The sequence below is a fragment of the Anolis carolinensis genome, unplaced genomic scaffold, assembly GCF_035594765.1.
Source record: "Anolis carolinensis isolate JA03-04 unplaced genomic scaffold, rAnoCar3.1.pri scaffold_74, whole genome shotgun sequence".
NCBI classification, from domain to species: domain Eukaryota; kingdom Metazoa; phylum Chordata; class Lepidosauria; order Squamata; family Dactyloidae; genus Anolis; species Anolis carolinensis.
This window is the reverse complement of record NW_026943883.1, coordinates 16,498-33,705: the sequence shown is the minus strand read 5'-3', so window position 1 is coordinate 33,705 and position 17,208 is coordinate 16,498. Positions and strand designations below refer to the sequence as shown.

The 17,208-nt window shown below is 22.3% G+C and overlaps 2 protein-coding genes across 4 annotated transcripts in view; one reads left to right on the top strand and one right to left on the bottom strand.

Annotated features, from left to right (window-relative positions):
- The window catches only part of LOC134295079 (ubiquitin-protein ligase E3B), a 48,710-nt gene extending 47,720 nt beyond the window's left edge, over nucleotides 1–990 (top strand). The window contains exon 16 of the mRNA XM_062967010.1: nucleotides 732–990. Within this exon, the coding sequence (XP_062823080.1) occupies nucleotides 732–923 (192 nt within the window). The 3' untranslated portion in view covers nucleotides 924–990. The remainder of the gene's footprint in view (nucleotides 1–731) is intronic.
- Nucleotides 991–3,869: 2,879 nt separating this feature from the next.
- Nucleotides 3,870–16,779, bottom strand: LOC134295080 (corrinoid adenosyltransferase MMAB-like). Of its 3 annotated transcripts, none has more exons than XM_062967012.1 (9): nucleotides 16,512–16,776; nucleotides 16,355–16,389; nucleotides 11,470–11,563; nucleotides 10,230–10,290; nucleotides 8,087–8,159; nucleotides 7,909–8,006; nucleotides 5,651–5,711; nucleotides 4,071–4,130; nucleotides 3,870–3,985 (listed from the first exon to the last, which is right to left on the bottom strand). In XM_062967012.1, exons 1-8 carry the CDS (start codon nucleotides 16,739–16,741, stop codon nucleotides 4,114–4,116), a joined length of 669 nt encoding a protein of 222 aa, XP_062823082.1. In that variant the 5' UTR covers nucleotides 16,742–16,776; the 3' UTR covers nucleotides 3,870–3,985; nucleotides 4,071–4,113. The 3 variants fall into 3 exon arrangements, with proteins under 3 accessions (XP_062823082.1, XP_062823081.1, XP_062823083.1); XM_062967011.1 differs by having other exon boundaries at nucleotides 5,651–5,715; nucleotides 16,512–16,771; XM_062967013.1 differs by lacking the exon at nucleotides 16,355–16,389 and having other exon boundaries at nucleotides 5,651–5,715; nucleotides 16,512–16,779.
- Between the last annotated feature and the right edge of the window lie 429 nt (nucleotides 16,780–17,208).

Here is a 17,208-nt window from a genome sequence, read left to right as displayed (position 1 = left end):
AAAAACAAACTAAAATAATAGAATGATATATAGAATGATATATAAAATAATAAAATATATAATAACAATGCTATGTAGTAATGCTATGTTGTAATTACTGTATTGACGAATTTAGCACCAAAATATCATGATACTATCTATATATATAAAAGAGTGATGGCATCACGGCCACCCACAAAACAACAAAACTACAGGCCCCCCAACCTCGAAATTTGACAACACAACCCATCATTCACGGCTCCAGGTTGATACAACAAAAAGAAAAGAAAAATAAAGTCCTAATTAGAGGGAGAGGAATAATTGCTTTTATCCAACTGCTGCCAGTTAGAAGGCTAAGCTCCTCCCACTTGGTCTCCTAGCAACCCAATAAAAAAATAATAAAAAACACTAAAAATTCATGCAGTAAAATACTATAATAACAGAAAATAACTAAAAATGATACAAGAAAATAATAAAATATAATAAATAAAAAGATGACTTACAATAAAATTAATTTAAAAAATTGCAAATAACGTCAAATAAAAATGACACAACAATTTTTAACCAATACCAACGCGTGGCTGGGCACAGCTAGTGTGTATATGTGTGTGTGTGTGTATGTGTGTGTGTATATATATATATATATATATATATATATATATATATATTAAAGTAGTATTTCCATGATGATGATGATGATGATGATATGTCTGCATGCGTGACGGTGTTGTTGTGTTGTGTGCCTTGTGCAGGACACGGGGGACACGCTGGGGAGCGTGCTGCGGGGCTTCTTTGCGATCCGGAAGCGGGAGCCGGGGGGCCGCCTGCCCACCTCCTCCACCTGCTTCAACCTCCTCAAGCTCCCCAACTACGCCAAGAAGGCCCTGCTCCGCGAGAAACTCCGCTACGCCCTCGCCATGAACACCGGGTTCGAGCTCTCCTGAGACACCCGACACCACCACCACGGACACCACGGTCTCCTCCTCCTCTCATTAAACACCCACGACTCCGCCCTCTTGTCTGTCGTAAATCATAATAATACGGGCAGGAAAGGCCACGTCCGGTAGGTAGGCAGGCATAGCTATATATATAAAAGAGTGATGGCATCACGGCGACCCACAAAACAACAAAACTACAAGCCCCCCAACCTCGAAATTTGACAACACAACCCATCATCCACGCCTCTAGGTTGATACAACAAAAAGCAAAGAAAAATAAAGTCCTAATTAGAGAGAGAGGAATAATTGCTTTTATCCATCTATATATATAAAAGAGTGATGGCATCACGGCGACCGACAAAACAACAAAACTACAGGCCCCCCAACCTCGAAATTTGACAACACAACCCATCATCCACGCCTCTAGGTTGATACAACAAAAAGAAAAGAAAAATAAAGTCCTAATTAGAGAGAGAGAGAGGAATAATTGCTTTTATCCATCTATATATATAAAAGAGTGATGGCATCACGGCGACCGACAAAACAACAAAACTACAGGCCCCCCAACCTCGAAATTTGACAACACAACCCATCATCCACGCCTCTAGGTTGATACAACAAAAAGCAAAGAAAAATAAAGTCCTAATTAGAGAGAGAGGAATAATTGCTTTTATCCATCTATATATATAAAAGAGTGATGGCATCACGGCGACCGACAAAACAACAAAACTACAGGCCCCCCAACCTCGAAATTTGACAACACAACCCATCATCCACGCCTCTAGGTTGATACAACAAAAAGCAAAGAAAAATAAAGTCCTAATTAGAGAGAGAGGAATAATTGCTTTTATCCAACTGCTGCCAGTTAGAAGGCTCTAAGCTCTGCCCACTTGGTCTCCCTCCTAGCAACCCAATCAAAATTAATAAAAAACACTAAATAATTAATACAATAAAATACTATAATAACAGAAAATAACTAAAAAATAATACAAGAAAATAATAAAATATAATGAATAAAATGACAACTTACAATAAAATTAATAAAAAAAATACAAATAACGTCAAATAAAAATGACACAACAATTTTTAACCAATACCACCACCACTTTGCCACAGCAACGCGTGGCCGGGCACAGCTAGTATATATAAAAATGAGTGATGGCATCACGGCGACCAACAAAACAACAAAACTACAGGCCCCCCAACCTCGAAATTTGACAACACAACCCATCATCCACGCCTCTGGGTTGATACAACAAAAAGCAAAGAAAAATAAAGTCCTAATTAGAGAGAGAGGAATAATTGCTTTTATCCAACTGCTGCCAGTTAGAAGGCTCTAAGCTCTGCCCACTTGGTCTCCTAGCAACCCAATCAAAATTAATAAAAAACACTAAATAATTAATACAATAAAATACTATAATAACAGAAAATAACTAAAAAATAATACAAGAAAATAATAAAATATAATGAATAAAATGACAACTTACAATAAAATTAATAAAAAAATACAAATAACGTCAAATAAAAATTACACAACAATTTTTAACCAATACCACCACCACTTTGCCACAGCAACGCGTGGCCGGGCACAGCTAGTAATATAATAATATATAATCTATATATATAAAAGGGTAGTGACGTTTCGGCCTAGGACAAAACAACAAACAACACATCCTAGAAACACTAAACCTGGCAGCACTTATTAAAATATTATATTACATTATTATTACTATTATCAGTAGTAATATTTTATTAAATTATTATACAAAATTATTAATTATATTGTTATAATATATTAATTTAATAAATATATTATAACAATATAATTAATAATTTTGTATAATAATTTAATATTTTAATAATATATTACTACTAATAATAGGAATACTACTGATAATTATATTACATTATTTTTACTAGTATTATTATTAGTATATTAAATTGTCATTAAACTATTATATTAAATTATTATTATACAAAATTGTTAAATTATTATATCAAATTATTATATTTCAATTAAATTATTATATTACATTATCACTATTATATTAAATTATCATTAAAATATTATTACATCATACAAAATTGTTAAATTATTATATCAAATTATTATATTGATATATTTTTATTAATTATTATATTACATTATTATTACTGTTATTAAAATATTATATAAAATTGTTAAATTATATCAAATTATTATATTATTATATTTTAGTAATTATATTAGATTATGATTACTATTACATTACATTATTAAAATATTATTATATTAAATAATTATTATACAAAATTGTTAAATTATTATATCAAATTATTATATTGTTATAATCTTATTAATTATTATTACATTATTATTACTATTAAATTATTATTAAACAAAATTGTTAAATTATATAAAATTATGAAATTATGTTACATTATTACTATTATTTGTATATTTATTAAAATATATTAAATTATTATATTACATTATTATTATTATATTATGAATTTAAATCAAAATATTATATTAAATTTATATTATATTATAACAAATTATATGACTGCATTATTATTAAATTATATCAAATATGATTACTAAAGTATATCAAACAGTATTGTTAAAATATTATATAATAGTATAAGAATTTCATATATTACATTTATTGTATATTTCATTTATCCGTAATAAATTGATTATAATAAATTATAATCAATTCATAACACAGTAATACCTCACTACTCCACATTATACAAATAGAGGTATAATAAAAATGTAATTAATAATAATAATAGTATATGTATATATTATATATTATTAGTCTATAATAATAATAATATGGTTGTGGTTAGCATTATTATTATTATTATTATTATTATTATTATTATTATTATTATTATTAAGATGCCAAGAGACCAAGAGGCCAGACGGTAATACCTGGCGGTGACTCCAAATAGGATTCCATCACATTAATTAATAATATTAATTTATTTTTACGGTTTCTTCTTCTCGTATGTAAATCAATTCCTTCTTCCCTTCCTGATGGGCTGCAAAGCGCGCCAGGACAAAGAGGAAGTCGCTCAGCCTGGGAATAAAAAAGCATTAGAATATTATTATTAATAATAATAATATTAATTAAAATAATTATATTGATTTTAATTCTGATTTACCTGTTGAGGTACTTGGCCACGTTGGCGTCCGCTTCGCCGGCTTTCACCAAAGGGACGACCCTAAGGATTTGAAATATAATAATAATAATAATAATAATAACAATAATAATATTATACTATCAATTATTATACTATATTATACTGTTATTACAATATATTATTAGATTCAGATTATATTTTTTCATTATTATATTATATTATTACAATATATTATTATATTCAGATTGTTATTTTTTATTTCATTGTTATTATATTTTATTATTATACTATTATTACACTATATTATATTCAGATTGTATTTTTTCATTATTGTATTTTATTATTGTATTATATGATTACAATATATTATATTCGGATTGTATTTTTTCATTGTTGTATTTTATTATACTATATTATATTACATTATATTATTCAAATTTTTTCATTATTAGACTTTATTATTGTACTATATTATTGCAATATATTATTCAGATTTTTATTTCATTGTTATTATATTTTATTATTATACTATTATTACACTATATTGTATTCAGATTGTATTTTTTCATTATTGTATTTTATTATTGTATTATATGATTACAATATATTATATTCAGATTGTATTTTTTCATTATTGTATTTTATTATACTATATTATATTACATTATATTATTCAAATTTTTTCATTATTAGACTTTATTATTGTACTATATTATTGCAATATATTATTCAGATTTTTATTTCTTATTTCATTATTATTATATTTTATTATTATATTATATTATTGCAATATATTATTATTCAGATTGTTATTTCTTATTTCATTATATTATTATTAAATATAATAATAATGAAATAAATATAATAATAATATATTGTAATAACAGTATAGTACAATAATAAAATGTAATAATGAAAAAAATGAATATAATATATTGTAATATTATAATATAATATAATAAAATACAATAATGAAAAAAATCCAATCTGAATATAATATATTGTAATAATAATATAAATAAAAAATAATAACAATGAAATAAAAATAACAATATTAATATAATATATTAATATAATATAATATATTGTAATAATATAATAATATAATATAATAATAATGAAATAAGAAATCACAATCTGAATATAATAATATATTGTAATAACAGTATAGTACAATAATAAAATATAATAATGAAAATTGAATAATATAATATAGTATAATAAAATACAATAATGAAAAAATACAATCTGAATCTAATATATAGTAATAATAATATAATAAAATAATGAAAAAATATAATCTGAATCTAATATTGTAATAATAGTATATTATAGTATAATAATAAAATATAATAATAAATAAAAATAAACTGAATCTAATAATAATATATTGTAATAATAACATAGTATAATATAATATGAAATACAAATAACAATATATTAATATAATAATAATATAATGTAAAAATAAAATATATAATTTAATAATGAAGTAAAATAATAATAAAATATAATATATATAAAATATATAATACATCTTAATATTTAATAATTTATAATAGTAGAATATTAAAATTGTATATATATATAAAATTGCTCACCGTCTTTCGGCTCGACGACAAACAGCTCTGGAAAAATGGAGGGCGGCAGCGGTTTTCCCTCCTGACTAGAAGATGTGAAATAAAATAAAAATTATCAATGAAATAAAAATAAATAATAGATGAATAAATAAATGGAAATATGGAACAATAAAATTAAGACATTAAAATACCATAAAATAATATAAAATAATAAAATAACGTAAATACAAAATTAAAAATATAATAGTAATAAGTAATATAAAATAAAATACTGTAAGTAAAAGTATAATAAATATAAAAAATTAATATAAAAATTAATTAAATTGAACAATTAACGAAAGTAATATAAATTAAAATACTATAAGTAAAAGTAAAATAAATATAAAAAATAAAAGTAAAAGTATAATAAATATAAAAATTAAATATAAAAAATTAATTAAACAATCATAATTGATAAAATAATTAAAGCATAAAATAAAATCAATTAAAATAAAATAACAATTAATAAATACCATAACAGAAAAATACAAAAACAAAATAAAGTAAAATAAATACGACTGATTAAAATGAATAAAATTCAACCATTATAATAATGGATATATAAAAATAAAATACAAAAATAAAAATAAAATAAGCATAATAAAATAATATAAATTAAAATACCATTACCGTAACATGCTATTATATATATATATATATGTGTGTGTGTGTGTGTGTATATATATATATGTATACACACATACATATATGCATGTATACATATATACAATATAACTTACAATAATATATAATATTATATATTGTATATGCATATAATATTAATATTATATATTATTTTGTAATATAATATTTTATATATTACTTTATAATACAATATAATATTAATAATGCAATATACATACAATTCTTTATTGATTAGTCACTTTTATATTAATTATATATTAAATGTAATATTATTGACGTGTGTGTGTGTATATATATGTATGTATGTATATATATGTATACACACATATGCATGTATACATATATATACAATATAACTTACAATAATATATAATATATATTGTATATGCATATAATATTAATATTATATAATATTATTTTTAATACAATATAATACTAATAATACAATATAATATTAATTATACATACAATTCTTTATTGACCATATCAAAAGTGACTAATCAATAATTATATATTAATACTACCAATAATATTATATATTGTATATGCATATAATATTAATATTATATAATATTATTTTGTAATACAATACTAATAATACAATATAATATTAATTATACATACCATATGTATAATTTGACCATATCAAAAGTGACTAATCAATAATTATATATTTATACTACTAATAATATTATATATTGTATATGCTAATAATAATATTATATAATATTATTTTGTAATACAATACTAATAATACAATATAGTATTAATTATACATACCATATGTATAATTTGACCATATCAAAAGTGACTAATCAATAATTATATATTAATATTACTAATAATATTATATATTGTATATGCTAATAATATTAATATTATATAATATTATTTTTAATACAATATAATACTAATAATACAATATAATATTATATATACAATTCTTTATTGATTAGTCACTTTTGACCATATCAAAAGTGACTAATCAATAATTATATATTAAATGTAACGTAAATAACGTAAATACAAAATTAAAAATATAATAGTAATAAGTAATATAAAATAAAATATTGTAAATAAAAGTATAATAAATATAAAAAATTATATAGTATTAATTATACATACCATATGTATAATTTGACCAAATCAAAAGTGACTAATCAATAATTATATATTAATACTACTAATAATATTATATATTGTATATGCTAATAATATTAATATTATATAATATTATTTTTAATACAATATAATACTAATAATACAATATAATATTATATATACAATTCTTTATTGATTAGTCACTTTTGACCATATCAAAAGTGACTAATCAATAATTATATATTAAATGTAATACTACTAATAATATTACAATATATTTATATAGGACAATATAGTAATTCATTGCCAGCATTGTACTATGCTAATAATATATTATTGTATGTAAATTTAATTTGTAAGCCGCTCTGAGTCCCCTTCGGGGTGAGAAGGGCGGCATATAAATAAATATAAATAAATATAAATAAATAGATAGATACAAAATAATAAATAATAATTACAAAATAACATAATACAAAATAATAAAATAATAATACCGGCAGAATGAACGTCTGGAGGGGAGGAAGCCGATCGGTGTAGCCGTCAATCCATTTTTCCATCTCCGAAATTGGCTTTTCATCGAAACTGGTTCGTTCTGTGAGAAGTCATGGATCCCTAATTAATTCCCCTTCTTATTATTTCAATTTAATTATTGCATTTAATTGGTTTAATTACTTAAATGAGCCTCTCGAGCCGAGGAGATGGGAGTCGCCACGTTGGAACCAGCGTCTTGCAGCCTGCATTGGATCTACACAGAGAGAGATATTTAAAATATTGAAAGAATTACCCGAAAAAAATCACAAAAAATATAGAACATAATCTGTAAAATAATATGAAAAAATCTGAAAAATGTTCTTAAAAATAACATAAAAATTAATATGAAATAAATCCAAAATAAAATTACTAAACATTCTTAAACCCCCCAAATATATTTTAGAAAATAATAGGAAAATACAGAAAAATAATATGAAGAAATAATCTGTAAAATAATATGAAAAAATCTGAAAAATGTTCCAAAAAAACCATAAAAATTAATATGAAATAAATCCCAAATAAAATTACTAAACATTCTTAAACCCCCCAAATATATTTTAGAAAATAATAGGAAAAATACAGAAAAATAATATGAAGAAATCTAAATAATATTAGACAACTCAAAATAATCTGTAAAATAATATGAAAAAAATCTGAAAAATGTTCCAAAAAATAACATAAAAATTAATATGAAATAAATCCTAAATAAAATTACTAAACATTCTTAAACCCCCCAAATATATTTTAGAAAATAATAGGAAAAATACAGAAAAATAATATGAAGAAATCTAAATAATATTAGACAACTCAAAATAATCTGTAAAATAATATGAAAAAAATCTGAAAAATGTTCTTAACATAAAAATTAATATGAAATAAATCCTAAATAAAATTACTAAACATTCTTAAACCCCCCAAATATATTTTAGAAAATAATAGGAAAAATACAGAAAAATAATATGAAGAAATCTAAATAATATTAGACAACTCAAAATAATCTGTAAAATAATATGAAAAAAATCTGAAAAATGTTCCAAAAAATAACATAAAAATTAATATGAAATAAATCCTAAATAAAATTACTAAACATTCTTAAACCCCCCAAATATATTTTAGAAAATAATAGGAAAAATACAGAAAAATAATATGAAGAAATCTAAATAATATTAGAAAACTCAAAATAATCTGTAAAATAATAGAAAAAAATCTGAAAAATGTTCTTAACATAAAAATTAATATGAAATAAATCATAAATAAAATTACTAAACATTCTTAAACCCCCCAAATATATTTTAGAAAACAATAGGAAAAATACAGAAAAATAATATGAAGAAATCTAAATAATATTAGAAAACTCAAAATAATCTGTAAAATAATATGAAAAAATCTGAAAAATGTTCTTAAAAATAATATAAAAATTAATATGAAATAAATCCTTAAAAATTAAAAAAAAACATTCTTAATCTACCAAAATATTTTAGAAAATAGGAAAAAAATAACATAAAATAATACGGAAAAATAATATGAAGAAATCTAAATAATATTAGAAAACTCAAATATAAAATTATTTGTAAAATAATTAGAAAAATGACATTAATAAATAATAAAAAAACCCAATTAAAATAACAGAAATTAATCTGCAAAATGATACAAAATATGTAAATTAGGAAAATGACATAAATAATAAATGATCCAAAAAACAATTAAAATAACAGAAATTAATCTGTAAAAAAATATGAAAGAATATGTAAAATAATTAGAAAAATGACATAAATAATTAATAAATAATCCAAAAAACAATTAACAGAAATTAATCTGCAAAATAATATGAAAACAATCTTAAAAAAAAAAACCCACAAAACCCAAAACCCTGAAAATATTTTGCAAAATAATTAGAAAAGTAAAATAAAAATAATGGAATATTCTGAAATATATTCTGAAATATAATTAGAAAAATCACATAATATGAAAATAATATGAAATATTCTGAAATATTCTGAAACGTATTCTGAAAAAATAATTTAGAAAATTCTAAAATATACTTGAACAATAACATTAAAAATAATACATAAAATATGAAAGCATTACAAAATAATATGAATCAAAATAATATGAAAGAATCCAGAAAATATTTTGAAAAGGGATTTGAGAAATAATATAAAAAAATCAGAAAAAATAATAAAATAATGTGAAAACATAATCTGAAACAAACTTTAAAATAATGTTTTAAAAATCTGAAAAATTATTTATGAGAAATAATATGGAAAAAATTTCATAATCCAACCTTATGAAGTTCCTCTCCTGCAAAAGAGTGGCCATCTTCCTTCCCAAATTCAGCACTCAACCTAAATTAAAATGAAACATATTAAATATATTATTGTTATTAAATATATTATTTATTTTTATCCTGTCAGGAATGTTTTACTTATTTTTAACCTAATATCTTATATATACATAATATGTATTTCTCACCCTTTTCACCTCTCTCTCTCTCTATATAATGTATTTATTTTATATATGTATTAAAATATCACAAAATATAAATTACCTATATTTTCAAGTGACATAAAATATTTAATATATTTAATATATTATTTATATATTGATATATTTTATCTTAATATTTTATATATGTGTGTGTATATATATAATGATTTAATTTATGTATTATGTTAAACTAAGCATAATATATGAATTAAATATATTTTTAAAATATATAAATTATTTATTTATTTTGTTTTAATTGATATATTGTATAGATTTTATCCTAATATTATACACACACACACACACATATACAAAATATTATATAAATATTATATATTATATTATACTAAAATAAAGAACATAAATTAATTATATATTTAAAATGTATAAAATATAATTATTCTATAATATATATATATATATAATCCTAATATTTTATACATATTTAAAATAAATTTATTTAATGTATATATTATATTTAAAAAATAAACATATAAATCAATTATATATTTAAAATGTATAATCTATTATATTTATATATATTTATATATTTTATACATATTGAAAATACATTTATTTAATTTATATAGTATATTTAAAAAACCATATAAATCAATTGTATATTTAAAATGTATAAAATATTTATTATATTTATATATGTTAATCTATATATTTTATACATATTTAATATACATTTATTTAATTTATATATATTTAAAAAACCATATAAATCATATATTTAAAATGTATAAAATATTTATTATATTTATATATGTTAATCTATATATTTTATACATATTTAAAATACATTTAATTAATTTATATATTAAGTTAAATTATATAAATTAAATAAATGTATTTTAAATATGTATAACAGAATCATATAAATTAATTATATATTTAAAACATATTTTATATATATATATATATATACACCCATATATATTTATTTAATTCTTATTTATTAACATGATATAAAAGCAATAGTTTAACAATTTATTATATTTAAATTAATTGTATATATTATATATTGATACCCAATGGCTGAACTGAGTTCGTCCAAAGCGCCCAAAGCATCGAATATCTGGTCGTTCTTCGGCCTCCTCTCCCCAGTGAAAGTGCTGGAAAATCCTAAATAATAATAATAATAATAATAATATCTTAAGAACAGACAAGCATCTCGAGCTCTGAAGGAATCACACCCAAATACCTGGGAGCCACTCTGAGATAATTGGAGGAACACCTCAGCAAGCAAGAGTCCAAAACCGGCAGGCTATGAGCAATAATATAATATAAATATAAATAAAACAAGTAATATATAAATAAATATAATATAAATAATATATAAATGAATACATATAACAAATCATACTGTATAATAGTAACAATATATAATATACTATAAATAATATATATAAATATAATTAATATATACCTGTACATATAAATAAATATAATACTGTATAATTTTATATATAAATATAAGATAATATATAAATATAAATATAATATATTTAATATATAAATGAAAGTGCTGGAAAATCCTAAATAAATCATAATAAAATATATAAATATAATCAATAGTATTGAACTGTCAATGCAAATAAATAGTAAAAATAATAAAATAGAGTAATGATATTAAAAACATTAGAAATGTAATAAATATAAATATAATATAAATATAAATAAAAGAACAATATAAATATCAATAATGATAAATAATTGTAAATAATGATAATATACATACAAATAAATATGAATATATTATAAGTAACATAATACAAAGAATATAAAGAATACAAATGTATAAGCATATAAACACCTCAGCAAGCAAGAGTCCAAAAGCGGCAGGCATAGAACCTGAAATAAATACATATAAATAAATATAATATAATATAAAGAATACAAATGAATAAGCACATACATATTTCAATAAATACGAATATAATTTAATTTTTTGGAAAAAAAAGTAAATATATGGTATTATAAATAAAAATATAATATTAATGAAAGCAAGCTTTTATTATTTATTAATATTATTTTTAATTTATTGTTAATATTAATTAATTGGACTGTCAATGAACAAGCATATAAATATATAAAGAAATACATATACAACATAAATATTTTTTTAATAATAAAAATATAGCAATATAAATGATATAATATAATAATATAATAATAATAGGGTGCTTTTATTATCTATTATTTAGTTATATTATATAATATTATAATATGTTAATATATTAAGCCTTAACGTGATATTCGTATTTATTTATGAATTTATATGCATATTCATTGGTGGCCCAGAGTAAATTAATCTTAATTAAAATAATAATAATAAAAAATAATATAAATAAATGAATTAAATAAATAAATAAATGACGGCTCCCTTTCACCATTATTATTATATTATATATATAATATATATACATATTATTTTAAATATGTACAACATATTAGGATAAAAATATATAGATTAATATATATATATTGTATACATTTATATGTAATTATTTATATATAAAATATGTATATAATAGTTAATATTTATATAATACTGTAGTATAAAACGTATAAAATATATATAAATATTTTATACATTTTATATTATTCGTAATATATTGTTGTTATTATTTTAATTAATATTGATTTACTCTGGGCCGTGCTTCTAATATTTAATATTTATATAATAGTATAAAATGTATAAAATATATATAAATATTTTATACATGTTATATTATTCGTAATATATTGTTATTATTTTAATTAATATTAATGTACTCTGGGCCGTGCTTCTAATATTTAATATTTATATAATAATATAAAATGTATAAAATATATATAAATATCTTATACATTTTATATTATTTGTAATATATTGTTATTATTATTTTAATTAATATTGATTTACTCAGGGCCATCCTGAGGTAGTATTTAATATTTATATAATAGTATAAAATGTATAAAATATATATAAATATTTTATACATTTTATATTATTCGTAATATATTGTTATTATTTTAATTAATATTAATGTACTCTGGGCCGTGCTTCTAATATTTAATATTTATATAATAATATAAAATAATTAATATTGATTTACTCAGGGCCATCCTGAGGTGTATTTAATATTTATATAATAGTATAAAATGTATAAAATATATATAAATATTTTATACATTTTATATTATTTGTAATATAATTGTTATTATTATTTTAATTAATATTGATTTACTCTGGGCCGTGCTTCTGAGGTAATTTTATACATTTTATATTATTCGTAATATATTGTTATTATTATTTTAATTAATATTGATTTACTCTGGTCCGTGCTTCTGAGGTAATTTTATACATTTTATGTTATTCGTAATATATTGTTATTATTATTTTAATTAATATTGATTTACTCTGGGCCGTGCTTCTGAGGTAATTTTATACATTTTATGTTATTCGTAATATATTGTTATTATTATTTTAATTAATATTGATTTACTCTGGGCCGTGCTTCTGAGGTAATTTTATACATTTTATATTATTCGTAATATATTATTATTTTAATTAATATTGATTTACTCTGGGCCGTGCTTCTGAGGTAATTTTATACATTTTATATTATTCGTAATATATTGTCGTTATTATTTTAATTAATATTGATTTACTCTGAGCCGTGCTTCTGAGGTAATTTTATACATTTTATGTTATTCGTAATATATTATTATTTTAATTAATATTGATTTACTCTGGGCCGTGCTTCTGAGGTAATTTTATACATTTTATATTATTTGTAATATATTGTTATTATTATTTTAATTAATATTGATTTACTCTGGGCCGTGCTTCTGAGGTAATTTTATACATTTTATATTATTCGTAATATATTATTATTTTAATTAATATTGATTTACTCTGAGCCGTGCTTCTGAGGTAATTTTATACATTTTATGTTATTCGTAATATATTATTATTTTAATTAATATTGATTTACTCTGGGCCGTGCTTCTGAGGTAATTTTATACATTTTATATTATTCGTAATATATTATTATTTTAATTAATATTGATTTACTCTGGGCCGTGCTTCTGAGGTAATTTTATACATTTTATATTATTCGTAATATATTGTTATTATTATTTTAATTAATATTGATTTACTCTGGGCCGTGCTTCTGAGGTAATTTTATACATTTTATATTATTCGTAATATATTATTATTTTAATTAATATTGATTTACTCTGGGCCGTGCTTCTGAGGTAATTTTATACATTTTATATTATTCGTAATATATTATTATTTTAATTAATATTGATTTACTCTGGGCCGTGCTTCTGAGGTAATTTTATACATTTTATATTATTCGTAATATATTATTATTTTAATTAATATTGATTTACTCTGGGCCGTGCTTCTGAGGTAATTTTATACATTTTATATTATTCGTAATATATTATTATTTTAATTAATATTGATTTACTCTGGGCCGTGCTTCTGAGGTAATTTTATACATTTTATATTATTCGTAATATATTGTTATTATTATTTTAATTAATATTGATTTACTCTGGGCCGTGCTTCTGAGGTAATTTTATACATTTTATGTTATTCGTAATATATTATTATTTTAATTAATATTGATTTACTCTGAGCCGTGCTTCTGAGGTAATTTTATACATTTTATATTATTCGTAATATATTGTTATTATTATTTTAATTAATATTGATTTACTCTGGGCCGTGCTTCTGAGGTAATTTTATACATTTTATGTTATTCGTAATATATTGTCGTTATTATTTTAATTAATATTGATTTACTCTGAGCCGTGCTTCTGAGGTAATTTTATACATTTTATATTATTCGTAATATATTATTATTTTAATTAATATTGATTTACTCTGGGCCGTGCTTCTGAGGTAATTTTATACATTTTATATTATTCGTAATATATTATTATTTTAATTAATATTGATTTACTCTGGGCCGTGCTTCTGAGGTAATTTTATACATTTTATATTATTCGTAATATATTATTATTTTAATTAATATTGATTTACTCTGAGCCGTGCTTCTGAGGTAATTTTATACATTTTATATTATTCGTAATATATTATTATTTTAATTAATATTGATTTACTCTGGGCCGTGCTTCTGAGGTAATTTTATACATTTTATATTATTCGTAATATATTGTTGTTATTATTTTAATTAATATTGATTTACTCTGGGCCGTGCTTCTGAGGTAATTTTATACATTTTATATTATTCGTAATATATTGTTGTTATTATTTTAATTAATATTGATTTACTCTGGGCCGTGCTTCTGAGGTAATTTTATACATTTTATATTATTCGTAATATATTATTATTTTAATTAATATTGATTTACTCTGGGCCGTGCTTCTGAGGTAATTTTATACATTTTATATTATTCGTAATATATTATTATTTTAATTAATATTGATTTACTCTGGGCCGTGCTTCTGAGGTAATTTTATACATTTTATATTATTCGTAATATATTATTATTTTAATTAATATTGATTTACTCTGGGCCGTGCTTCTGAGGTAATTTTATACATTTTATATTATTCGTAATATATTATTATTTTAATTAATATTGATTTACTCTGGGCCGTGCTTCTGAGGTAATTTTATACATTTTATATTATTCGTAATATATTGTTATTATTATTTTAATTAATATTGATTTACTCTGGGCCGTGCTTCTGAGGTAATTTTATACATTTTATGTTATTCGTAATATATTATTATTTTAATTAATATTGATTTACTCTGGGCCGTGCTTCTGAGGTAATACTCGGGAGGGACACCTCAGCAAGCAAGAGTCCAAAACCGGCAGGCTTACAAGCCGGAAGCTCAGACAAAGTGGGAGACTCGCAAAGACACACAAATACACACAGACCTGTGTCTCCTGTCTTGGTGTAAATCTTGGGCAGCCTGAAAAAAGAAATAAAAGGGAAATAAAAGTGTAATTTTTCTTTCTCTGCGCATGCGCAGAAGCAGGCAAGATGGCTGTCTTTTTTTCCCCTCACGCCCGTTCATCTGCGCATGCGCCTTACCTAGGCTTTTCATTTCCCTCATGGCGGTTCCTTATTCCGAATTGAGGCGCCAGAACCTTCTTCAAGGCGACGCGGGCGCCCAAAAGGCCTCTCCGAGCCGCCATTGAGGGGGAAAATGGGCGGGAAACGGCCTTTTCCCTCAGGAAAGGGAAGATTGTCCCTTCAGGGCCGCCGTGAGCCGTGAGGAAGGCGCCCAAGCCACGCCTACATCTTCCTCCCCCGCGCCTCATTGGCCAATCAGCGCGAAGGGGAGGCGGGGCTTCTCATGTCACTGTCGTCAAGCAGAAGAAAATAGGCGGGAATTTTTCTCGCCTACTTACTGCGCTTATTGGCCACACTCGGTTGCCTATTGGTCGGGATAAGAAGAGAGGCGGGACTCTCTCTTTATAGCCACAACTGATTGGTGGAAAAGGTGTCAATTACGGATCATAAGGGAAAGGCGTAGTTTTGTCCCTGGCGCCTGATTGGTCCAAATGGCGCTCTTTAGGCAACACGGGGAGAAGGCGTGGTTTTTGTCCCCTGGCCACGCCCAGTCGAAATGGATCCAATAGGAAACACAGGAAAAGGGCGTGGTTTTCCCTCTTCTGGTCACGCCTACCTGCTCTGTGATTGGTGGAAAGGGCGCCCATTATGAAAAATAGAGAAGGCGTGGTTTTCCTCTTCTGGCCACGCCTACCTGTTCCGTGATTGATGGAAA